This window comes from Erythrolamprus reginae, chromosome 1 (genome assembly GCF_031021105.1).
Source record: "Erythrolamprus reginae isolate rEryReg1 chromosome 1, rEryReg1.hap1, whole genome shotgun sequence".
NCBI classification, from domain to species: domain Eukaryota; kingdom Metazoa; phylum Chordata; class Lepidosauria; order Squamata; family Dipsadidae; genus Erythrolamprus; species Erythrolamprus reginae.
Window position 1 is genome coordinate 43,122,076 of NC_091950.1, and position 27,077 is coordinate 43,149,152.

General features: G+C 41.2%; 1 protein-coding gene across 4 annotated transcripts in view; it reads left to right on the forward strand.

The window, feature by feature from the left end:
* SYNE2 (spectrin repeat containing nuclear envelope protein 2) overlaps nucleotides 1-27,077 on the forward strand; it is a 319,436-nt gene that overhangs the window by 11,602 nt on the left and 280,757 nt on the right. For all 4 annotated transcript variants that reach the window (XM_070750996.1, XM_070751014.1, XM_070751005.1 and 1 more), the window contains exon 2: nucleotides 6,313-6,445. In XM_070750996.1, the coding sequence (XP_070607097.1) occupies nucleotides 6,367-6,445 (79 nt within the window). In that variant the 5' untranslated portion in view covers nucleotides 6,313-6,366. The remainder of the gene's footprint in view (nucleotides 1-6,312; nucleotides 6,446-27,077) is intronic.

Sequence of the window (27,077 nt, forward strand, 5' to 3'; positions counted from 1 at the left end):
TTGATAACATTTTAAAATGGCTAAAACGATATCTCTGATTTCTTGGGCAGAGGTATTTCCTCGCTTATTTTCTGGTGCTCTTGGCAAGAATAGTCACGTGTGGGTATTAACTTCCATCTGCCTGGAGACTGAGATTGTATCAAATTTGCCTGGAAAAAAGTATAGCCATAGCTTAGAATTTCTCAGGATACACGTAGCAGGTTAAGGCTTTAGTTTGGCAAGATTCTGTCCAAGCAAATATAGGACTGAACTTGACTGGATTTTGCTGTGTTGTCTTGACTTGAGCCTCACATAAAATTTTATAAAATTGTTATTTACACACAAACAAGATTTTTTAAAGTAAAAAATATAGATGTGCAATAAATCTCCATAAAAAGTATCAAACAGTTGGAAAACACACTTTGTTTGTTTGGATTTATATGCCACCCAACTCCCAAAGGACTCTGGGTGGCTCACAGCCAAATACAAATAAAATAGTATAAAACCTCCTAAAAACACTTAAAAAACTTGTTTGATCCAGTCAGAGGACAGAGAAATAAACACAATATTGCTATTGCTATTTTCCAGTTTGTGCTATGGAAATCTTTCAATATATTATTTTTAGGACAAGATAAATTGGGCCTTTTCTTTTTCCTCTATGAGATTTTATATACTGATGGCAGGCTTCCAAGACAAACATAATGGAATATGTGACTCTCTCACTTTTGGGAATCAACATCTTGTTCTTTTGACGTTTGATTTCTAAATTGATTTTTCCTTCCCTGGAATAATCTCAGTTAAATTACCCGTCAAATTTACCACTCCAGAAATATATTTGCCTCCCTCTTAATCCCATGCTTTCTCTTATCAATAGAGAAGTTCTTTGTTTTAGACTGGGCTAATACCAAATAGTTTCCCAGATTATAATACCTGTGATGCTATTAGTACTTCTCTTTTCCTTGAAGAAACACTTTATGCAAATAGATAATCAGGTCATGGTTGCTGTGTTCCTTCCAGACTAGTGGGGGTCAAATTATTCTCCAAAGTATCAGAGGCAAGAAACAAAGGAGAGAAGCAATCTGGAATTAAGGAGAAATTTCCTAATGGTGACAACAATTAACCAGTGGAACAGCTTGCATTCAGACATTGTGGAGATTTTTAAGAAGAGACTGGACAGTTACTTGTCTTGAAATGGCATAGGATGGCTGGACTTCACTAGATGATCTCCAAGGTCCCTTCCAACTTTAACAAAGTGTTTACATAAAGTGTTTGAAGTCTATTAGATGACTTCAAATCCCTATTCTATTCTAATGTTATTCTAGTGAAGGCAAAACCCAGGCTCAAATCTTCATTCAACCATTTAGCTTCTAAATTGATTGGGCTGGTCCTCCTCAGTCAGATTTATTGATCTATGTTTTAAGTACCTCTTGGAATTTCTATAAATACCTGGTAACCATGGGAAGAAAACAATAACAGCAAATGATATCAGGAGGTATTTGTACAACTGATGCAAGTTGTATTGTTTGCACAATGATACATGATGCTTATGGTACTGTTTTGAATGGAATATGTATATAGTGCTTATTCTTCTTTTCTTAATATGAAACCAGCATTTATCAATTGGGTAAAGGAAAACATCTAGCTTAGAAAGACAGAAAAAACAAAGTGGAGTGGCTTTAGGGTTTTGGTCTTCAACATCTGGTGGGTTATCATCTCTAACTCTGAATGTGTTTGGAGGTTCTCTTGAACTCATGACTTTTGTTCAATGAGCAAGTAGCAAGGGGTCCTGTTGTATCCGAGCATCAAGCCCTCCCAAAATAAGATGCACACTACCAGATTTAAAAGTTTTACTACTAACAAAGGTCTTAGCAGTTTGAGTCTTTTTAAAAATCTAACAAAGGCTTCACCACCCTGATTACAATGTCTTATCAGCTAGCCAGAGTCCCAAGAATAGGTAAACACAACTGTAATTACTAGATTGTAGCAAACTTCCATATTGTAGACTTACAGAGGTTGGCTGAAAGCCTGGAACTAATTAATACAGACAAGAATGTGGTTCTTTTAAAATATAATCTAGAGACAAGTGCTGCAACAAGATTCTAGAACGAACTGCGTTGTCCTCTGAACCTAAGCGTCACTCCTTAAATAGACTGAGGGTGTGGTCCAGTAGCCAGCATGGCTACTCACAAGGAAGTCTCCTCCTGAGTAACCACTCTTGTCTCATGTAGGCCCTGCAAATCCAAGCATCAAGAAGAGGCTTCTCCTCTTCTCCTGAGTCACTCATCTCAGGAGGTGCAGAAGGCCCTGGTTGCTCTTCAGCCTCTGACACCATGTCCTCTTCACTGTCAGCCTTGGGTGCCGGGAACACAGGTTGCTTGTACCGCTCCTCCACTGTCTCCGAGTCCTCTGGATCCATTGTTAATTGCACAGGCCACAAATGGCCCACAACAGGTCCTTTGCATAGATTTGTCTTGTGCATCAATTACATGTTTTCCTGAGCTGGAAGACCTCACAGTCACTCATGCCTTAGTCACTCACCTCTTAGCCGTGTTATTGCAAAGTGCTTTACATAGAGCTGCCTTTGAAGATTACTCAGAAGTTACAACTGGTCCACAACTCAGAAGTGGCTCACACAATATTGGTTCTGCGTAGGTTCGTCTATATTATAATTTTGTTGTGTTGAGCTGAATTGATTTTTAAAATTTTATTTATAGGTTTCATGCTTGTTTAATCTGCTCAGACTTGCCTATGATGGGTGGCCATATAAATTGTTTAAATAAAGAAATATACAATACTTGAATTTTTATAAGGCGTGTTTCAGATATTAGTACATATTATTAAACCCTTGCATACACAATGTTAGTAGTTTCTGTGTGTTTGTTTTCTGAAATGGTAGAGTTCAGAATGGGGGGAGGGGGGATTAGACTTTACCAGAATCACATGGTGCTGTTTTCCCTGAACTCTACTAATATGTAATGAGGGGTTTAAATGTATTTTCATTAAAATAACTCTTGCGTGCAGACAATTATTGTGTTAAGAAGCACAGTTTTATAATAATCTCTTTCGTATGTGAGTGGTTCCACATTCAGACATTCAGTCTCCCTTCTCCTGGGACATAATGATGTAGAGCAGTCCAGAAAAAAAATCTGTTTCTCCTGCATGCAAAGTTCATTTTTAGAAGTGATAATGACATTTTATGCAGGAATTTTATATTCCTGATTCCTCCAGTAGGTAAAAAAAAAATAATCAAAGTTTCTATTCAGTACTTAAAAAGAAAACTGCAAGCTAGTTATACAAATCCTGTATATTTCAAAAGAAGGTTTTCTCTCATCTGACCTGTGTTATAAATCAACAGTGTATTGCTGGAAGTATACAGCAAGCTCTGGCCATATAAGGAAATAAAGTGATTCAGAATTCTTGGCAAGATTATAAATAAATACTCTCTGGAGAATCAAATGGAAGACGCCTAATTGTGTGGAAATCACAGTGTTTCAATAACATTAAAACAAGCGTAAGGTAAAACAATGTAATGTAGAGGATGGAGAACTAGCCTCCTGTTGGATCCAATCCAATTTAATCCAGCCCAACAAAGAAACTTCCATGTTCTGCTTCTTCAAGGGGCACAACCTAGGGTTGAAATCTGATAGGTTCTGAAGAACCAGTAGCAGAAATTTTGAGGAGGTTGGAGAACCAGCAAATACCAACACTGGCTGGCCCCACAGAGAGGGGTGGGAATGGGGATTTTGCAGTATCGTTTCCCTGCTATGTTCCCCAAGCCATGCCCACCAAGCAGTAAAAAATATGTACAGTAATAGTAAAAAAATATGGATTTGACCATTGGCACAATCCCAGATTATCATGTTGCAAGCTCTTTCTAACACAAAGAAATAATTCACCACATTTATTGGTTCCCCCCAATGTTTAGTTTTAGAACAAAGTCTGGACTAGATTTAGGTTAAATTTGCACGTTGTATTAAGTTTGATTTTTTCATAGCACAAAAATAAATCATAATTGACTGGCTTTGCATAACACTTTAAGCCATAAACCAAACAAATCCCATTCTGGCTTACTATTGTGAGTGAACTGAATCCTGAAGACTTCACTTCTGTTGCATCAAATTATTGCTGACAGATCTCCCCTCCATGTATTTATCTTGCCTTTCTGTTTTCCCATTAGATAATGAAGTAAGGATTCCATCAGTTAAATGTGGATTGTCTGTGTTAGAAGGATTTGTTTTAAAAGTTTTGAACAAATAGAAGCGAGAGGTGTTTTTCTTTTAAAAAAAAATATTTTATTAGTTTTTCAAAATTTTAAAAACAACATTTCAATAGTTTAATATAGATCTATGCCCTATTTCTTATGTTATATTTCTTATATCACCTCTTCATAGATACATATGTTACACTGCATGTTTATAGATTCCATTTGGTACATCCTTTCACATTTTATTCTTATCTTTATCTTTGTTACCAATCCAATCGTACCAATTGTTCCAAATCTCATAATACTGTACTCTGAATTACTAGTTTCCTTAATCTCCATAGTCATCCTATCCATTTCTTAACAACTATAAATTTCTTCTATGGTATTATTTTCTGGTGTTTTCCAGAACTGTGCATAGGATATTCTTGCAGCCCTGATTATATGAGTAATTAAATGTTGTATTTTAGAGGGATATTTTTTTGTCCTTATTCCTAGGAGCATGCATTCCGGGGTAAAATTCTATATCTGTTTCAGTTATCTCCAATAGCCACTTATGAGTTCTTTTCCAGAATCCTGGAAGTAAGAAAAATAATGGAATATTTAAATGAAATAAATATGCCACATACAGATGAATAGGACAAAAAAAAGTTAAATAAGAAGATAACGATTCAAAAAATACAAAAGGTGTTTTTCTCAGGACTGAGGAATTTTGATCCAAAACCAGGGATGGGTTTCTCCCTGTTCAGACTGGATCACCTGAACCAGTAGCGACCCGCTGGTGATGTCACAGATCCGGTTCGGTCAGTGCCAGTCTATGGGCGCTGTGATTTTTTTTCAATTTTTTTTTGCGATTTCCCTCGTTTGGATGGCTTCTCCTCTATTGCTGCTTCAAAAAGGGCCCTCCCACCTGCCCCCAGGTTAATACTGTCCTTTATTTCTTCACTTGAATCACAGCTGATCAGCTTCTCAGCTGTGTTTCAGGCTGATTCCTGTTACTGAGCATGCGTGGAGACCAAATTGCTTAAGAGGACATGCACACATGCATGAGAGGAGAGGATGCTTGTGCGCATGTGAGTGGAGGGGGCGTGCATACACAAGTGAAGGGGGTATGCATGTATGAAACATCACGCTACAAAACAGTGGCAAAGGTAAATGGAACCCACCTCTGTCCAAAACATTATAGAATGACACAATTGTCTGGACTGGGCATCTGCTACATCTCAGTAGGAAATAATGTAAATTTACTGCCACTTTTGTGGTGAGTGTAGAGCAGATTTATCCGGCTCCTATATGATCTCCCAGTTTTTTGTTTGTTTCTTTTTAAAATTTAGATCGTTAGATTTAGTTTGCTGTCTTTTTTTTTTTAGTTCTTTCACTAGCTGATGGCACAGATGTATTGCAATCAAATTCATGAACTTTTCTTTCATTTAGATGAGTTTGCATTGTCTACAGCAGCTCAATATGGTTTTTTTTTTAATTAAAAGTGTTAGCATTCAAAAGTTAGAGAAGTTCAGGGCTGAAACATGAACTCTGTTGCAAAAGGAATTTGCATGGGTACACTGTGGTAACCAAGATACAGATAGGACAAGAAAGACTTCAGGCAACTTACTTTCATAGCTACCTTTTAATCTTTTGTTGGTTCAGCTACTTTTGTATCTAACGTGCTGTAATAATTGCTGACAAAGAAAAGATTCTCACTATGCAAAAGATTTATTAAGGGTGAAATGAAAGAAACTTCTCTTTTGGAAACAATAACTTAAAGTGTCCCAGAAAGCTGTCAGTTTGATTTTCTAAGTTATCTTCGCTCTTTCCAATCTATGCTTCACAATTTGTGTGTGTGTGTGTGGGGGGATTTTTCAAGAAATATATCTTCTGGTTTTGGCAATGACCTTTGCAGAAATGGAGGTGAGCAAACAGGAGTACAACCTATAAAGCTAACTGATAGATTTATGATTCAGAAAGGAGTAGTTCCAGATCCAGATAATGTAAGCAAACACTTTTTAGCAAACAGAAGCAGGTAAATTGCTTCCTTTTTTTTTTTTAAAGGCTAGAGGCTTTTTCACAATGCATCAGTTTTACAAGAGAAATATAGTCAAGTTGACTCCTGTTAATGTTGGTTTCTTTTCTAGGTTTCCATCTTCCAGTTTGAAATGAACTTACAGTGATTGCTTGTCCATAAAAACATGGAACCTCTTAAAACTGCACTGGTATCAGAAGAACAATCGTCTACAGAGATTGATGATCGCCATTATTCATTACAAGGTAAGCTTTGTTTAAATGCCACAAAAATATATTCATTGAAATTTTTATACAGCAGATGTTTATGGTCAAAGCCTCATTAGAAAACTATTTCAGATCCACAGGGTAGACTTGAAATAAAATAAAATGAATAAGATTAATATAACTTGGTGGTCTTGCTTCTGATCATAATCAGATGGATTCTTCCAGCAAAGAAATATATTGTCATCTGAATACTGATGTTGTGCTAAGCTGTATTGCTGTTTGGTTTGACAGCAGAGCATAGAAATTATTTTATTCAAAGCTAAGAGCTGTTTGTCTCTAAAGGCATACCAAGAGCTTCATTCCAAAAACTTCATTAAAGTGAAGTTAAATATTAAATTTAACATATTTGGAGTTGAAATGAAATGCTGATATATCAACATGCGTTGAATATTCTCCAGTCATGTATGTATGTGTGTGTGTGTGTGTGTGTGTGTGTTTATTTATTTATTTATTTTATTTATTTATTTATTTATTTTATTTATGTTGAAAGGGACCTTGCAGGTTATCAACCCCCTGCTTAAGCAGGAAATCCTACAGCACCCGAGCCAAATGACAATCCAATCTTCTCTTGAAAATGTCCAAATTTGGGGAGTTCACAACCTTCGCTGGCAGGCCGTTCCACTGGTTGATCACTCTGGCCATCAGGAAGTTCTTCCTTATTTCTAGGTTGAATCTCTCCTTGGTCAGCTTCCAACCATTGTTCCTCGTCTGGCCCTCTGGTGCCCTGGAAAACAGCGTGACCCCCACCTCTCTATGGCAATCCCTCATATACCTGTAGACTGCTATCATGTCCCCCCTGGCCCTTCTTTTCTCTAGGCTATCCATGCTACATTAAATACTATAGTTTGGATTGGTAAAGGATGTATTCAAATTTTCTAGGGGATAAGGCAATTGCAGGCATTTGAAATTATATACATTATATAGAAGCCAAAACATTACATATAATGGAGCATAGCTGAATAAATTCTGGATTATATCAAAGATGCTTTTTAAAAAGGCAACTGGTCTTTGTGTTTTTTGTGAAGACCAAAAAGTTTGCTTTGAAGGTCCAAAAAACTTTTTTTAGTTCAACTGAAGAAGTTTCTTGGATGAAAAGTGAAAGGTCTTCAAGTGGGGGGGAAAAACAGTTTCCTTTTGAAAAAAGCACCTTTGGAACAACCATGACCTAGATGACTGAGACATTCTGGGTTATAGATTTTTATGAATAAATTTCACAAAATCGTAGAAGTGTGAATTTACGCTCTGAACCTTCATTTAATAGCATTAGTATCAATTGTTTCCTCTTGTTTGGAATGTATTGGTTTTTCTGTTTCATTGGTTGAAAAACCTAATTCACCTTTGGAAGAAGAATGATGTTGAAATGTAGTAAATTGGTGAAACCTTAAAACAAGTGAACCAATTGGTTGCTGATTGGTTTCCGGGCACAATTCAAAGTGTTGGTAATGACCTACAAAGCCCTACATAGCATCGGACCAGATTACTTATGGGACCGCTTTATGCCGTATGAATCCCAGCGGCCAGTTAGGTCCAACAGAGTTGGCCTTCTCCAGGTCTCATCAATGAGACAATGTCATTTAGTGGGGCCGAGGGGAAGAGCCTTCTCTGTGGCGGCCCCGGCCCTCTGGAATCAGCTTCCCCCAGAGATTCGCACTGCCACCACCTTCCTCGCCTTTTGCAAGAGTCTCAAGACTCATGTCACCAGGCTTGGGGCAATTAGATCTAGCCCCCTTGGCCAATAAATGTAATGTATGGCTGCGATTGAATTTGTTTGATTGATTTTAATATATTGGGCTTTTAGCTTACATAGTTTGATAAATTAATTAGATTTGTCTCTGTATTCACTGTTATATATTGTATTGTATGAGCCACTCCGAGTCTTTGAAGAGAAGTGGCATACAAATGATAATGATAATGATAATGATAATGATGATAATGATAATGATAATGATAACAACAACAACTATTATTATTATTATTATTATTATTATTATTATTATTATTATTATTATTATTATTATTATTCCAGTGCTGGGAACCTTCAGCAGGACATGCCTAAATTTAAAGGAGGATCTTTGCATAGGAGGCTGAATAAAATGAACATTTAAAAAAATGTTCAGAAATTCTAAGCCCAAGTTCTAAATATTTTATATTTTGCTGAATGTACAGAATGAAGGTACTCCAATTTGCTTTTTAATGTGAAAAAACAGATTGGAAAATGGAATGTTTGTTTATTTAATTGTATTTCTGAATGACATTACATTGCAACCTACTGAGTACTGAAGGCAGAATGTCACCTGGGGCTGAAAAAGATCCCTGACCACAAATCTGGTAAACAGGGAGCCTTTGCAAACATTGCACAGAATACTGTGCTATATAGATGAACAGTCTATTCTGTTGTAAATCAGTTCGCTCATAACGTTAAGAACAGTTGGGTATTCCTTTAATCAAATCACAACTTTCATTCCTGCTGCCAAAATCATGGATTTAATATATAAGATCAGAACAGGTCATGACTAACTTCATACATGATGCCTGAATATGGTTTCCTTAAAGATGATTTAAATGAATTAACTACAATTAATTGGCTTCATAGTCAAAACACATATGGTCAGTGTAAGAATGATTATATTTGTTATCTGTATACTGTGATTAATTTTGGTTTACTGAATTCTGACTGTTTCTGAATTGCCAACAGAAACTGGATTTGCACAATCCACTAGGTTAAAATGACTAGATAAGCAAGATAGACAGAAACATGATTTAAATAACTCAACATGGCAAATCTTTTTTTCCCCATTTACTCTATTATGTGAAGCCAGTGTAGTGGTAGTGGTAGGAAAACCACCTGAAGTTTATATGACACAAGGCTTACATGACATATTAAGACAACCAATGTGCCTTGATCGATAAACTATGGATAACAATATGTGGTTTATATAAATATGCCTACAAAAAATTATTCTTTTGAGCTTGTTTTTTATTACTAGGGATTTAATTTTTTTATACTAGTAATTGCAAAGGAGGGATAGAGCAATCTATAAAATCTTTGACAGCTTGCTTGCTCATCTGCATGGAATTCTAGTTGCTTTTGGCTATTAGGCAAGTTACAAGCCTGTATCTACATGCTAACAATGAAGAAAGAGTAACAGAGCAATTGTTTGTCATCATGCTTAGTCACCTGCCTGGAATTGTGGTTGGTTAGGAAAGTGGATAAGCACAAGCCTACTCTAAATGTTTTAATAAATCAAAATGGTTTTTTGGGGGTCTATATCTTGACATTATCTGTCTTCCTATTGACACACACTTATCATTTGGAAGAGAAGGAGAGTGCAGTTCAAATGTGCAGTTCAAAATGTTAGCCCTACTTATAAATACATCCCAACCTTATTGCAAAAAAAATGTAAAAGAGCTGTAATAATTTATCAATTTGTAATTCTGTTGGTAGTGATTTTTCTAGCTGGTTTTCATGACTTGAGATGCAGACTATGCTTCCCTTGTAAGTCTTTTTATGACCAGCTAAAGTCAAAGTCAAACATCAAATCCACATGTTCATATTATATATACATATTTATAAATCCTACTAATGTGGTGCAGTGGTTAGAATGCAGTACTGCAGTATCTGCCAATTGCCAGGAGTTTAATCCTGACTGGCTCAGGTTTGATTCAGCCTTCCATTCTTCTGAGGTCAGTAAAATGAGGACATTATGCTGACGTTTGTAAACTGCTCAGAGAGTGTTGTAGGGCACTATGGAGTGGTATATAAATCTAAGTGCTATTGATGTTTTTTGCAGTGGTGCAGTAGCACCACTGTTTAATATTTTTCTTTAGAAAGGGAAATCAGTTCAGGTGTGTCTGCAACCACACCCTCCTCCTTAAAATAAGTCATAAATACCAAGGATGAAGAAACAGTGAATAAATTCCATGATGACTCTTAGCATTTTCCATTTGATTGAGGTACTAGGCAACCACACTGAATTGAGATAAATATTACCTGAAAGACAATAGAATAGAATAGAATTTTTATTGGCCAAGTGTGATTGGACACACAAGGAATTTGTCTTGGTGCATATGCTCTCAAAGTACATACAATAAAATATACATCTGTCAAGAATCATATGGTACAACACTTAATGATTGTCATAGGGGTCAAATAAGCAATGAAGAAGCAATATTAATAAAAATCTTAGGATATAAGCAACAAGTTACAGTCATACAGTCAACGTGGGAGGAAATGGGTGAAAGGAATGATGAGAAAAACTAGTAGAATAGAAGTGCAGATTTAGTAGAAAGTCTGACAGTATTGAGGGAATTATTTGTTTAGTAGAGTGATGGCGTTTGGAAAAAAACCTGTTCTTGTGTCTAGTTGTCTTGGTGTGCAGTGTGTGATTTAATTTGCTTCTCCATTGTCTGAAAAAAATGTATATCCCTCCTGGAATCAGAGAACTAAAATATGGATGCCAACAGCCTCACTGATATATGAAAGTCTGAGAGATATCGTGAGGAAAGTAAGCCAGGCTATATCTAACATTATGGGCATGGATATCCATGTGTGCAGTGGGACTAAAAGTGTTTACTTCCTTCTTGCATGACCGAGATATCTTCTTAATTCCCCCTGGAACACATTTGTGTATGTTTGCAATAATACAGAGAGGAAGAGGAATCCGTTCCGCTAATTGACAACAATGGTTACAATTTGTAGTTGCATGCTCTTTTTTGCAGTGTATGAAGTAGTAGATTACTATTTCTGATGTTGTGCCACCTGCACAGTTACTTGATGGATAAGGAACAATTTTGTTTGATGCTGATTCTTATGTAATGATTTACATAAGATCTTCAAATATCAAAAATTATTAAGACAACAATACTGCAGTGTTTAGAAAATAAATAGAAAAGAAAGAACATTCATTGATAGCATTCCCACAAAGGAGGAGGCCTAGGTGGAAAGATAAATCTTCAATAAGGCATTGCGGGTAGTCCTTCACTTACAACCAGTGTCCCCTCTAATTTTTTTTGGGGGTGGGTGGAAAAGTATAGTGTCTGAGCGGCAGTCCCTTCGGGACTGGGCGGCACAGAAATAATAAATAAATAAATAAATAAATAAATAAATAAATACATAAATACATAAATACATAAATACATAAATACATAAATACACAAATAAACAAACAAACAAACAAACAAACAAATAAAAAACCCACCCTGTTTTGCCTCAGAGAATTTCAAAATAAAATACTGTACTGTGTGTCTATAACAGTGAGCTCATAATAGGGCAACTCTATCAATATCAAAATGCCACTTAAATAGTTGAGCTAGTTTCAAACTAGATTTTGATTTTCTTTCTCTCTCCCTTACTCCCATTCTTTTTCTTTCTCTTTTCCTTCCTCCCTTTTTTCTATCTGTTTCTCTCTCTTCCTCTCTTCCTCTCTCTCTCCTTCCCTCTCACTCTTTCCCTCTCGGCTTCTGGGCAGGTTTGGAAAACTCTGAGTTGATTATGATTTTTAAGTGAGCAATTGCTCACTGCTCAGCTTAGAGGGAACTATGCTTACAACAGTTTGTTTAATGGCCATTAAAAGTTACAATGGCACTTAAAAAATTTACTTAGTATTTCACACTTATGACTATTGTAGCATTCCTATGGCCATGTGATCAAAATTCAGACCACTTAGCAACTGGTACATATTTATGACGGTTGCAATTTCCCCAAGTCATGTGATCCTCTTTACGACCTTCTGACAAGCAAAGTCAATGGGGGAAGCCAGATTTATTTAACAACTGTGTCACTAATTTATCAACTTAACTGTGGCAAGCAAGGGCGTAAAATGGGGCAGAATTCACTTAACAAATGACTCATTTAGCAACAGAAATTTTGGGCTTAATTGGTCATAAGTCAAGGACTACCTGTATAGTAAGTTCTCATGGATTTCAGGGGAAAGAGTATTCCAAACAGCAGGTAACATCCTAGAGAGGTTCCCTATCAGTAACCATAAGAGAAAATTGCCAATCACAGCACACACAATAAGACCTATTCTCAAAACCGTTGACATCCAGTTCTGCAGTTGACAAAACCATCTGGGAGATAGATCACTGCGAGTTGTTTTATACTTTATAACCCCAAAGAAAAACTTTGAACCCAGGTTGGGAAGTAATTGGCCCCTAATGCACTCACTTGAACACAAGCAGTAGCATCTATGTAAAAGATCCCCTCCTCAACAAACAAGTAATTGCATTTTACATCAATTGCAACTTCAAAAAAAATACATCATTCTACTGTAATATCAGTGTATGGTTACCGGTGTACACCAGCCAAAGCTAGTAATAGGTGGCAGACAGACTAAAGATAGGTGCTGTTTTTATCATGCAATATTACTTACAACTTCATTGTCCATTGTTGAATCTGGATGGTACAGTTTATCAACAGTGCTGCTTACATGAATTTACCTCAAAGCAAATTAATTTTGCTTAGCATTATTAGACTTATGGACAGAAAGAAGAACTCTTCAGAGGTTTGATGACAAAGATTGTCAATAGTGAGTACAGTATCTTCCCTCCATCACACCTGTTGTGGCCTCCAGTTCCCATGGATACTAAGCCTGAGAGTGCCAGGAAAAGGAATGAGGTGTGCATCTGGGAGAGAAGGAAAAGGTGGGTGTGAACTCCCATTGAACAAGCCTGTGCAGGATTTACATTCCGTGCCTGCTGATCCAATTTGCACACCATCTGCCAAAGCACAATTTCCTTTCTTAACCTATTTAATTCTCATGCATAGGACCCGATTCAACAGACATTTGGACAAATCAGTCCTTAAAGCAGGTACTGCTTAATTGAATGGGCCACCCTCATACCTTCTATCAGAGAAGAGATCATGAAAATATTGAAACATAAGCTAGAAGAAATAGCAATAGCAATAATAGCAATAATAATAATAATAATAATAATAATAATAATAATAATAATAAATCAGAGCATTTAGACCTATGTATCACTTCACAGTTCTTCCCAGCTCTCTCTAAGTAGTTTACAGAGTCAGCATATCACCCCCCAAAATCTAGGTCTTCATTTTACTGACCTTGGAAGGATGGAAGGCTGAGTCAACCTTGAGCCGGTGGTGAGATTTGAACTGCTGAACTACAGCTAGCACTTAGCTGAAGTAGCCTGCAGTGCTGCACTCTAACCACTGTGCCACCCCAGCTGCAAACCCTAGAGCAGTGATGGTGAACCTTATTAGATACCAGTAATAGGGTAGAAGTTGGGTCACAGTAACTTTTCCCAGTCTTATGTGAAACTAAAGATGCCACAATAACATCAGTAATTGGATTCTTGTCAGGAAAAGTTCCAATTTATGGCAAAAGGCCCCATATTCAGTTCCCGACATTTTTTTTGAACATCTGCTTTAAAATCTCTGTCTGCGACCATTCATTTAGTGTTCTTGGCATTTCAAACAATTTTTGAGTACTGAGTAATATCCATCACCTCTTTTAAAGCATCAAATTGATCTTAAGATACTCATATATTCAGTGTAGCTTTCCTAATTATTAACATGTGTAGTCGTCTAGGGCAGGGGTGTCAAACTCAAGGCCCAAGGGTCAGATACGACCCATGGGGTGATTAAATCTGGAAATAGCCTGGAAATAGCAAAGGACTGGTCCATGATGCCTCAGGCAGCCAAAGTGGGGGGTTCCCCCTTGCCCCCCATTTTGCTTGCAAAATGTTGCAGGCCGTCTCTCCCTCCCCTCAAGCCAGCCTGGGGAAAACTACAATGCTGATCTGGCCCTTGAAGAAATCCAGTTTGGCACCCCTGGTCTAGGGTATGTGATTCTAGGCCTTTAATTCTTGCAGCACCAACACTATCTTTTGATTTGGAGATTGGGGAAATTGTTGGCGAGCAGTGAGAAAGATCTGATAGTGTATGATTCAAACCCGTGTACATATGAGATTTATTTTAATTGAGAATTAACCCAAAGATTTCTTGTTAAGGAGGTTGCGCAGGGAAGTTGTCAACAAAGTGAAAATGAGGGCAAATAGCAGATGTGGTGGGCAGTTAAATTAAAATATAAGAAACTGGTTGTCATGAAGTCCATCAACTGATTTTCCTTACACCTATCCATTTTTTAGTCCCAAATGTATAGATTTGGACATTAATTCTGTTGATTTCAGTGGCATTTGGCAGAATAGAAATCAACTTGTGGTTAGCCGTGTTTTATAGTAGCCTTGTCCAGCTTGGTGCCAGGTAGATGTTGACCCCGTACCAAACTAAAATCACAGCAGAAGAAAATTATGAAGGTGAGCCATCAAGTTGCCCCTTTGAAGTACAATTTTGTATATTTAAATACATTGATAAAGATGGAAGGAAGCAAATACTCATGAAAAATTGTGACAACATGATCACACTGGCCATTACTCTGTGGTAAGATGGGCGCCCAATAAATAAGAAAGAAAGAAAGAAAGAAAGAAAGAAAGGGCGGGCATTGGTATATGACTTACACTAGTATTTCAGTATTGTCTAGTCTTGGATTTTCAGAAAAACTCCCCACCCCATCAATTCTCTGATAGCTTAATCTCTGCTGAGAATTCTGTGGATTGACCTTTATGCATCTGGAGAGCTTCTAAATGGGGAAGGCAGTTGGGATGCAATGGGCTATAATCGCTCTAGACATTAACAAAAGTTACTGAAGATTTTGGGAGCTTTTGTGCAAAATACTGCACCTGTCACATTGCCTTTCCTTCTGTATAGTCTGGAGGACAGAAGGAAAAGGGGGGACATGATCCAAACATTTAAATATGTCAAAGGGTTAAATAAGGTTCAGGAGGGAAGTGTTTTTAATAGGAAAGTGAACACAAGAACCAGGGGACACAATCTGAAATTAGTTGGGGGAAAGATCAAAAGCAACATGAGAAAATATTATTTTACTGAAAGAGTAGTAGATCCTTGGAACAAACTTCCAGCAGGCATGGTTGGTAAATCCACAGTAACTGAATTTAAACATGCCTGGGATAAACATAGATCCATCCTAAGATAAAATACAAAAAATAGTATAAGGGCAGATTAGATGGATCATGAGGTCTTTTTCTGCCGTCAGTCTTCTATGTTTCTATTTGGATGATCGATAGTTTTTTAACTCTGGAAGAAAAAATCACCTTGCATACGTAATACTTTTTAAAAAGGAAATGCACTGTTTCTAATCCAATATCTTGAGTCAAATGTATTGTAGGTCAGTCAGTTCCTCTAAAGCAAGCAACTGGAGCAAGATAAATCTAAGATAATTTACAGTCTTATTAAAATCCTCTAACACAAAGAGTCCATTCATCATTCCTTCAGATGTGAAAAGTCCGTTTTAATGAACCACACGGTAGAAGAATGGGAGCTTTTGCAAAATTATTACATCCTGGAGTTGTCTGGTATGGAAAAAGAATAGCCTGGTGTTGAAAATAAATGAGGGGGAACTGTGGAGGGTGGGAGCAGCAGCTGCAGTGGGGACTGAAATGTCATTGGGTACCATAGATAAATAATGACTGCCTGCAGAGTAGTATGGCTGGCTATAGGGTCTTTTGACTGCCACAGACTTCATTGAATTGTGAACCGTTTGATTGACTGAGGCTGCAAGACTGTTTGAACAACTTGTCAACCTTATTTCTCAACCTCACAAACTTTAAGATACATGGAGTTCAAATCCCAGAATTCCACAGGCAACATGTTTAAAGTTACTGAGGTTGAGAAACACTGATCTAGGCCCAGGGTTTATTATTATTATTTATTTCTTATTTATTGGATTTGTATGCCGCCCCTCTCTGCAGACTCGGGGCACCTAACAACAGTAATAAAACAGTATATGACAATAATCCAATACTAAAAACAGTTAAAAACCCATTATATAAAAACCAATCATACATACAGACATACCATGCATAAAATTGTAAAGGCCTAGGGGGAAAGTGTATCTCAGTTCCCCCATGCCTGGCGGCAGAGGTGGGTTTTAAGCAGCTTACGAAAAGCAAGGAGGGTGGGGACAATGCTAATCTCTTGGGGGGGGTTTAGTTCCAGAGGGCCGGGGCCGCCACAGAGAAGGCTCTTCCCCTGGGTTTGTTAATATCAATTGGATTAGTTTTGAACTAATACACAAAAGATAGCAGTATTGCATTGCAAGGTGTTCAGAAAGAAATGCCACTGAACTGACTTGAGGCTAAAATGCTTTTACACTATGCTTTTATTTGCTTGTTTTAAAAAATGATAATTTCATAAGTGCCTGATAGAAACTATAATGGCGTGATATAGATCATACAATACCTAATTTAGTTTATTTGCATAATGGGATCAGGATATGCCCAGCTTCCCTTGCTAATTTGCTTATCTTTCAAACAATAGGACTATAAGAGTAACCCACAATGAAATACAGTATATTACAACAGTAATACAGTAAAAAAAGATTTCTGATTTTGAGAGGGGGGGTTGTTTTCTTTTCTGATATACTACTCAACCTCTTCAGATTGGAGTCAGATACATGTATTACAAAGTCAACCATTAAATAATACAATATAATTTATTAATACCAACCTAGAAAATAACATGGAAAATTTATATCATCATTATATCTAGGCGGGACTTCCAAGTTGTGCTAAGCTGCATTGTGTTATGTTTGGTTTTCACTTAGCATGTCATGACAACTCAAACATGGTAATCTGTAAATAATGTGTGGGGCGGTTTCTTTTTGTTTATTACGATCAGCCAAGCCATTCAATTGTGGCTTTTAAAAAAATATGTTCACCCATAGTCAAGCAGCTTACAACCTAGCACAGTAATGCCAAACCTTTTTTTCTCTCATGTGCCACATGTGTGGAAGTGCCCACACCCATAATTCAATGCCCCCCATACGTCTTGACCCCCTGCACAGGCATGTGCAACCCCTCCTCCCCATGCTGCCCACCCTCTGTGCATGCATGTATGATTTTTTTACTTCCGATGGGACTGGAACCTCATTCTTTGGTCTCCTCAGGCTCCAAGAAAGGCTTTCTTGGACCCTGGGGAAGAGCCCCCCCCCCAAAACCAAAAAGGCCATCCCAGAGCCTCAGTGTGAGCCAAAAATCAGCTGGCTGGCACATACATGTACGCTGCAGCTATGCTAGGACAACGGCTCGTGTGCCAACAGATAAATTTATTTATTTATTTATTTATTTATTTATTTATTTATTTATTCATTCATTCATTCATTCATTCATTCATTCATTCATTCATTCATTCATTCATTTATATGCCGCCCCTCTCTGAGGACTCGGGGCAGCTCACAACATATATAAAGAGACAAAATTAAGTTAAAAAACATTTAAATTTACTGTTTTGAAATGTTCATAGATAGAGAAATGTAATAGATGTTCCTATTCCTCTGAATTGATCTAATTTACAATAGTTTTCCCTTTTTGTATTATGAAGACGTCTATTTCGAGCGGAGCAATTGTAGCTCCTTTTTATGTTATGTGTGCTTGTTTGGTTTTTCTGTGTTTGTTTGTGATGTTTTGTTTTTTTGAAAATAATAAAAAATATTTAATATATTATATATATAAAGAGACAATAGTAAAATCAATCCAATTAATACATAAAAACAATCCATAAAAATCTACTTCCATTACCATTCATTCAACAATTGTACTAAAAACATTCGTTGGTCAGGGGGAAGATCTATTAACCCCAGGCCTGGCAGCAAAGATGGGTTTTTAAGGTCTTTTGGAAGGCGAGGAGGGTGGGGGCAGTGCAAATCTCTAGGGGAAGCTGATTCCAGAGGGCCCCCCCCCCGAGAAGGCTCTTCCCCTAGGTCCCGCCAGCCGACATTGTTTGGTCAATGGGACCCTGAGGTGACCCACACTGTGGGACCTCACCGTTTTCTGGGATTTGTGCAGCAGAGGGTGGTCTCGGAGATAGTCTGGTCCTATGCCATGTAGGGTTTCATAGGTCATAACCAACATAACCAACAATATGGCTCCGTGTGCCACCTGTGCCACAACGGCCATAGGTTCGCCATCACGGACCTAGCAGGCTGATTGTTCCATGTCTTGTGTTAATGTGCTTTCTAAATTCTGATGCATATCTCCAATCTAGTGCCCAATCAAAGAAGTCTCTTGCTTTTCATCCAAGAAGCTGTCCTAGGCCAGGTGGTCTCCAACCTTGGCAAATTTAAGAGCTGTGGACTTCAACTTCCAGAATTCCTCATCCAGCAAAGCTTGCCTGCCTGCAAAGCTGGTTGAGGAATTCTGGAAATTGAAGTCCACAACTCTTAAAGTTGCCAAGGTTGGAGACCCCTGACTAAGGCTTGCCTCCTGCACTGTTATCCTTGAGATTTGTTTGCTTTATTCTTCAGTTACATGAAAGTTTGCCCTTCTGTGAGAAAGTAGTTCAACCAATTAATCCTTCTCCTGTAAGGTAATAAGCTCTTAGGCTCCCCTGTCAACATCCCAATCGCTTCATTAACTTCCTCCATTTTGCTTTCCTTTGAGAAAAATACCTCTTTTTGTTGCAGCCATTGTCATTAAGGTAACCCAGAATTCCCTTAATAAGGAAACCTTGCATTTGCTTTTTAATTAATTAGCCTTGAGAAGATAGCCTTTATTTTACCTTGTTTTTTTCTTTTTGCCTCAATCATATCAGAAATTGTTAATACAGTGATCCCTCGATTTTCGCGATCTCGATCTTCGCGAAACGCTATATCGCGATTTTTCCCACCCGATGACGTCACTCTCTTCCTTCCTTTCTCATCTTTCTTTCTCTCTCTCTTTCTCTATCTTGCTTCTTCCTCTCTCACACTCTCTTCCTCCCTCTCTCATCTCTTTCTTTCCTTCTCTCTCTTTCTCTATCTCTCCCCCTCTTGCTGGCGGGCGGGCGAGCGGGGGCATCAGCGAGGAGCCGGGGTTTCCCCTTTGCGTGGGCGGCGGGGAAACCCCGATCTTCGTCTGCTTGCTGCTGCTGCAGCAGCAGCAAGCAGACGGAGATCGGGGTTTCTCCGTACTGAAGGAGCGGGTCCAGCAGTCACATGGGTTGCTCATGTCCAATCCGGTGGAACTGAGCCTAGTATTAAAAAAGCTTGCCGGATCCGCCCCTTCCCCAGAATTCGCTCAGTTCGCATATCCTGCGGTTGTATTGTGATAGCTCGTTCAACATTCTAACACCTTCCCTTCGATCTTTTCCTTCAAAAAGTAGTAAGATTTATTGTCTTTAATTATTTACTTGCACTAATTGCGCCAGCCGTTTAAAAGAAAAAAAGAAAAAAAGCGGCTAGGCTTTTTTCCTTGGGAGAAGTTGCGGTTTCGTTTTCCCCCGGCGGTTTTGCCGGTTACGATTCCTGCGGCCGCTTGTGGATTCTTCTAATCCTTTGGCCTGGAGGTCCTGGTGCAAGTATTTACCTATTGAATTATTGATTATTTATTGTATATAAAAATATTTAAGGGCTTAAGAAATACCTCCTGCGGAGTGAGACGCCTTCTAGTCTCCTGGACTTAGTCGATCGCTTCCCCTTTAAGAAATTTTACGGAGCGATTTTTTTCGGCGCGAAGGCCTTCGCGCCCTTTTTAAATCTAGGCCTCTCGTGTGGGCCCCCTGCCAGCCGTGTAGGCCTCAGTCCACCGCGTGGATCCCGGAGCGGGCCTTGGGGGTCCCAGGCTAAATTCTCCACCGGCTAAGCCTCCAACCAGAGTGCCTTGGTTTACTTAATTATAAAGTTTAGGGAGGCTGGCCCCGCTGGGTTTGGGGGCACGAACTCTGGGTTTGCCCAGATTGTCCTCAAGTTTCAGCAGCTTCGAGGCCTCGAAGCAGGATCCATTCCTCTTGGGAAGTCCTTGAAATTCTTCTCCTTATTATTCAGTTATTGGCTCAGCCTTGTCTTCTGTTAATTGTCAGACTATGGCTACTTTTCCCAAGAGAGGCACAACTAAAGGTCCCAGAGAGGCCAGGCCTACAGGCGATGAGATTACTAGTATCCCCCAGGCCTCTTCCTCCTCTTCTCCAGGGGCCCGCCCCTCGACCAAGGTCACCAGGGCCGAGAAGAGAAGGGACCTAGCCCTACAAAAAATCCATGACAAATCAGCAAAACGTTTGAAAGTGCAGGCCCAAGTAATCAGTAGTCAAGACCCCCCAGAGGCTTCTAGTCTGCCTCCTTCTGGGGTCCCTGTGTTATCTCTGGATGAGCCAAACCTAGACAGACCCCAACCTAACCTATGGGGCATAGGTCCAGAGGAACCAGATATTATTGAAGATTCCCCCCAGCCAGGATCCTCCCAGGCCTTTAGGGATTCTTCTGCCATTTCTGCTGACATTTCCAGTTTACCTCCTGAGTTCCAGTCTATTTTTGCTGTGTTGTCTAAAGCCATTGATGCCAAACTCTCCACCATCAATGAGCTTCCCTTACCTCTTCCTCCTTCTCGCTCCTCCCGCCCCTTGGGTTCTCCCCCAGCGGTCAGAGCTCCTATTCAGGATGATTCAGATTCCTCCCAGGATGAATATGAGGATATAGAGGATGATGAGGATGCCTTTCAAGGCCTATTAGATGATGAGGAATCCCAAATAAAGGTTCCTCCTCCTATTACTATTTTTCCTTCTCAATTATTCAAATCTCTCCTCCTCAAAGCTAGAATTTCTACGGGATTAGCGGCCCAGGAGAAACAAGCCTCCACTTCCACTGATCCCCCGGAGGAGAATTTACCTTACTTCACAGAGGAACAGGAGGATAACGAGGTAATTCCTATGCCTAAGTTGTTTAAAGATGCTTTACTCAAACAGTGGGAATTTCCAGCCTCTGGCCTTAATCCCTCCACCAAGGACAGAAAGTTGTACAAACTTTCCTCTTCCTATGAAGAGCTTCTATCCTTTCCCAAACCGGATGAACCTGTCAAGATTCTTCACTCGGCAACGGCTGTGCCAGGCGAGGCGGAGGAAGTCCTCCGCCCAGAGGACAAGCGCATTGAGCAAATGCTCAAAAGAGGATTCACCGCTGATTCCTGGGCCACTAAAAGCTCTGCAGCGGCTTCCTTTTTCTCCAGAGCCATGCTGCTGTGGCTTCGCCAACTTCAACAGCATATTCCTCCCGATGACTTGAGAGGTCAACAAGACTTCAACAAGGTCTTTGCAGCTGCCCAGTACGTGGCTGATGCCACCTTGCAATCTACTAGATTTTCTGCTAAGTCTATTGCAGCTTCTACTACGGCAAGAAGACTCCTATGGATTCGCCCTTGGCAAGCGGGAGTTCGCCAAAAGTGGCAGTTATCCCAGGGTCCCTTAAAGCGCGACCTTCTCTTCGGTGATCTTCTGGATCCACTCCTCACGGAAACCACGGACAAGAAGAAAGTTTTGGGTCCAACCACAAAAAAGGCTACCAAAACGCAGTCCTTTCGTCGCCCAGGGCGCCAGCAAGATCAAGCGGCTTCCTACCAGAGATCTCCAGGTCAGTATTCCCCCCGCTTTCGTTCCCAAGGTAGGAACTCCAGGGGTAGAGGGTTTCGCTTCCAAAGGGGAGCTTCCTCTAACAGGGCTTCAAAAAAACCTAGATGGTAATCCTACCTCTATTCCCATAGGGGGTCGCCTAGCTCATTTCGCCTCTAATTGGCGTCTCACCTCCAAGGACCCTTGGGTCATTGACACTGTTCAAACAGGCCTTCTTTTAGAATTTATTTCTCCTCCCCCTAAACGTTTTATTTCCTGCCCTTCTCCCAGGTCATCCTCAGATTGTAACCGTATGGAGGAGGCCATTTCTCATCTATTGTCCATCAGAGCCATTCAACCGGTCCCTTCCGGTCAGAAGGGCCTAGGTTTTTACTCCATCCTATTTATGGTTCCAAAGTCCTCCGGAGGTTGGAGAGCTATTTTGGATTTAAAGAAACTAAATTTATTCATCAAATATAGGAAGTTTAAGATGCACTCCTTGTCTTCTATTTTGGCCGCCATTCACTCGGGAGATTTCATGGTCTCCTTAGACCTCACTGAGGCCTACCTTCACATTCCTATAGCCAAATGCCACAGAAAATTTTTACGTTTTTCCTTTCAAGGCAGGCATTTCCAGTATAGGGCGATGCCATTTGGCCTTTCCTCGGCCCCTCGGGTCTTTACAAAGCTCTTGGGGTCCCTGGCGGCCTATATCAGGGCGTTTCCCATCCACATTTTATGTTATCTTGATGATATTTTGATTCATGGGAACTCCCTAGAGAAAGTGAAAACAGACCTTTCTGTCACCATGTCAGTCCTTCAGGACCATGGATTTTCCATCAACTTTGATAAAAGCCACCTCCAACCCTCCACATCCATTTCTCACCTGGGATCCATTATTGATACAGAATCCTCCCAGGTTTTTCTCTCTCCCGAGAGAAAACTCAGTATAGTGGAGTTAATTTCTAGCATTTTATCTAATTCTTCAGTTTCCATAGTCACTCTATCTTCCCTTTTGGGGAAGATGGTGTCATGCATAGGCATCATTCCCTGGGCTCGCCTTCATGCTAGGGAACTCCAGTGGCTCCTGTTACCTTTTCAGAGATCAGGGCACAGCAACTCAAATCGACGCATTGTCATCCCACTGAGTGTTCGCAGATCCTTCAAGTGGTGGAAGTCTCCGGCCATGGACAGAGGATCCCCGTTCAGATGCCCGGATCAATTTGTCATCACCACAGATGCCAGTCTATCGGGATGGGGCGCCCACGCCCAGGGGATGATAGCCCAGGGCACGTGGTCCCCGGAGGAAGCTTCCAGGCCAATCAATTGGCTAGAGTTAAGAGCCGTTTCCCTGGCTCTGAAGCATTTCTCTCCTCGCATTCCCAACCGGCACGTTCTCATTCTCACCGACAACATCGCCACGAAAAGCCACATTTGCAGACAGGGGGGCACGAGATCCAAGGCTCTCATGAGGGAGGCCCTCAAGCTGGGCCTTTGGGCGGAAAAACATCTCCAGTCGCTCCTAGCCGATCACATCTCGGGGAGTCTCAACGTCCAGGCGGATTGGCTATCCCGGGCAACGATAGACCCAGGAGAGTGGAACCTCCATCAAGACCTGTTCCATCAAATCACCCTCAGATTCGGCCTACCAATTCTGGATCTCTTCGCGACCAATGCGAACGCCCAACTCCCTCGTTTCTATTCCAGATTTCCATCCCCGGGAGCGGAAGCAATCAATGCCCTCCGGAGTCCATGGCCTCCAGGCCTACTCTACGCATTTCCTCCAATTCCAATCCTCCCGGACGTGATTCACAAGGTCCTCACCGAGAGGGCCCGAGTAATCCTAATCGCCCCTCACTGGCCCCGCCGGCCCTGGTTCGCGGATCTCCAACAGCTGTCCGTCCAGGACCCTTGGCGACTCCCCGTTTCGGGGGATATGCTGCGGCAGGGGGCCTCCTTCCATCCAGACCCGGAGTGGTTCCACCTCACCGCCTGGCTGTTATCAGGAGAGATTTAGAGCTGCGTGGTCATGACCCCGATTCAGTGGAGGTCATTTTAAAGGCCAGAAGGAGTTCGACCAATCGAATCTACGACCACACGTGGTCCAAGTTTCACCAGTGGTGTCTACAGGAAGGTCTCTCCCCTCTGTGCATCCCCATACACAGAATAATATCCTTCCTTATGCAAGGCTTCCATAAAGGACTTTCCACCAGCACCCTCCGGCGTCATCTGGCAGCCATTTCATCTGTCCTAGGAGGTCCCCGCAGACAGCCTCTCCGATCCTTCCCTGAAGTTCAGGAATTCCTCAAGGGCATAGCCAACCTCAGACCTTCCAAGGTCCACAGGTACCCATCATGGGATTTGCCACGGGTTCTCCATTCCCTCACGCAGGCACCATACGAACCCCTAAAATCGGCGTCCCTCAGGTACCTATCCTTTAAGGTAGCATTCCTGGTGGCTATTACCTCTGCTCGACGCATTTCGGAGCTGGCTGCCCTCTCAATCAGGCAGGACCTTTGCCAATTCCATCAGGACAAGGTAGTCTTGCGACTGGACCCCACCTTCTTACCCAAGGTCAGTTCCATGTTCCACAGATCTCAGGATATTGTCCTACCTTCCTTCTGCCTCCAACGAGACCATCCCTTGGCAATTAGATGGCACACCCTGGATCTCACCAGAGCGCTGAGAATCTATATCCAACGCACAGGACCCTTTCGGAGGTCAGAAGCACTTTTTGTAGCCTATCATCCCAGAGTCATGGGGGCCAAAGTGTCTTCAACAGTAATAGGCCGTTGGATCAGAGGGACTATATCTAAGGCCTATGAGTCGGCCTCCCTCTCAGTTCCAAGGAACATCACAGCGCATTCCACCAGGAGCGCAGCCACCTCGGCCGCTTGGGCGACTCAAGCCCCGTTGGAGGAGGTCTGCAAAGCAGCCACTTGGGCCTCGCCAAATTCCTTCATCAGGCACTACAAGATTGATTCTTACGCTTCAGCGGACGCTGCCTTCGGCAGAAGGGTACTCCAATCCGTTATCTCACACGATAGCAAGCTAATCCCACCCTAGGGACCATCTATTGGGTATGTCCCATGTGACTGCTGGACCCGCTCCTTCAGTACGGAGAATAGGCGTTGATTGCTTACCTGAACGCCTCTTCTCGTACGGTGAGCGGGTACAGCAGTCACTTCCCGCCCTTGTATGTGTCTTCTTTACCTTTCTATATCTTTCTTCCTCTAACAATGAGAGTTGAACACTACAGAGCTTCACAACTGAGCCTAGTCTATGGATTCGCGAATTCTGGGGAAGGGGCGGATCCGGCAAGCTTTTTTAATACTAGGCTCAGTTCCACCGGATTGGACATGAGCAACCCATGTGACTGCTGTACCCGCTCACCGTACGAGAAGAGGCGTTCAGGTAAGCAATCAACGCCTATTCCCCGCCGCCCACGCAAAGGGAAAAGCCCGATTCGGCTCCTCGCTGCTGCCGCGGCTGCCCAGCATCTGATCTGCTCGACGGCAGCAGCGAGGAGCCGAATCAGGGTTTCCCTGCCGCCCACGCAAAGGGGAAAGCCCGATTCGGCTCCTCGCTGCTGCCGCGGCTGCCCAGCATCTGATCTGCTCGGCGGCAGCAGCGAGGAGCCGAATCGGGGTTTCCCCGCCTCCCACGCAAAGGGGAAAGCCCGATTCAGCTCCTCACTGCTGCTGCCGCGGCCGCCTAGCATCTGATCTGCTCGGCGGCAGCAGCGAGGAGCCGAATCGGGCTTTCCCCGCCGCCCATGCAAAGGGGAAAGCCCGATTTGGCTCCTCGCTGCTGCCGCCGAACAGATCAGCTGCTGGGCGGCCGCAGCAGCAGCGAGCAGACGAAGATCCGTGTTTCCCCGCCACCCACGCAAACTCCACCATCTGCGCATGCGCGGCCATGGAAAAAGGGCGCACATGCGCAGATGGTGTTTTTACTTCCGCAACCCTACATCGCGAAAAATCGATTATCGCGAGGGGTCTTGGAACGGAACCCTCGTGATAATCGAGGGATCACTGTAGTCCTGATGTGCTCAACTATAACTAATTACTGGAGATATATGTGTCACCATGTTTAACTTTTACTGTTTCTGCTATTTAATACACTGAAAACAGTTTCCAAAGGGCCAATCAAGTAATTGTCTCAGCAGAAGTTAGATGCCCATCTCTCTGCAGCTCAACAAAAGCCATCATCTGCCATGCTACTACGGGCACTTTAGGCTGCTGAAAATATGCATTTTTCATCAGCCTAAAGTGCTTGTAGTAGCATGGCAGATCTCAATGCATATACATGTATTGTTTTGGTAGTAATTTGTTGAATAGAATAGAATAGAATAGAATTTTATTGGCCAAGTGTGATTGGACACACAAGCAAAAGATACATTTGTCAAGAATCATATGGTACAACACTTAATGATTGTCATAGGGGTCAAATAAGCAATGAAGAAATGATCAATATTAATAAAAATCTTAGGATACAAGCAACAAGTTACAGTCATATAGTCCTAAGTGGGAGGAAAAGGATGATGGGAATGATGAGAAAAACTAGTAGAATAGAAGTGCAGATTGAGTAAAAAGTCTGACAGTGTTGAGGGAATTATTTGTTTAGTAGAGTGATGGCGTTCGGGAAAAAAATGTTCTTATGTTTAGTTGTCTTGGTGTGCAGTGCTCTGTAGCAGCGTTTTGATGGTAGGAGTTGAAACAGTTTATGTCTAGGATGTGAGGGGTCAGTAAATATTTTCCCCGCCCTCTTTTTGACTCGTGCAGTATACAGGTCCTCAATGGAAGGCAGGTTGGCAGCAATTGTTTTTTCTGCACAATGTGGCTGGGTTCATTTATTGCAAGCCATAAACCATTGGTTTCCATCCTACTAAGAACTGGATTACCACAATGTGCTGAACATGTACTTGTGGACTTCAACTCCCAGAATTCCTGAGCTAGCTCAGGAATTCTGGTAGTTGAAGCGAGAGGTAGGCAAAGTTGGCTCTTCTATGACATATGGACTTCAACTCCCAGAATTCCTGAGCTAGCATGATTGGCTCCGGAATTCTGGGAGTTGAAGTCCACAAGTCATAGAACAGCCAAATTTGCCTACCCCTGGCCTAGCTATTGCCGTAGATCAGGTCCAGCACACATCTGCATGATTTTTTGCTCCTAGGAGTCTCCACACAGCTCATTTTGAGATAAGTAAGGGCTAGCA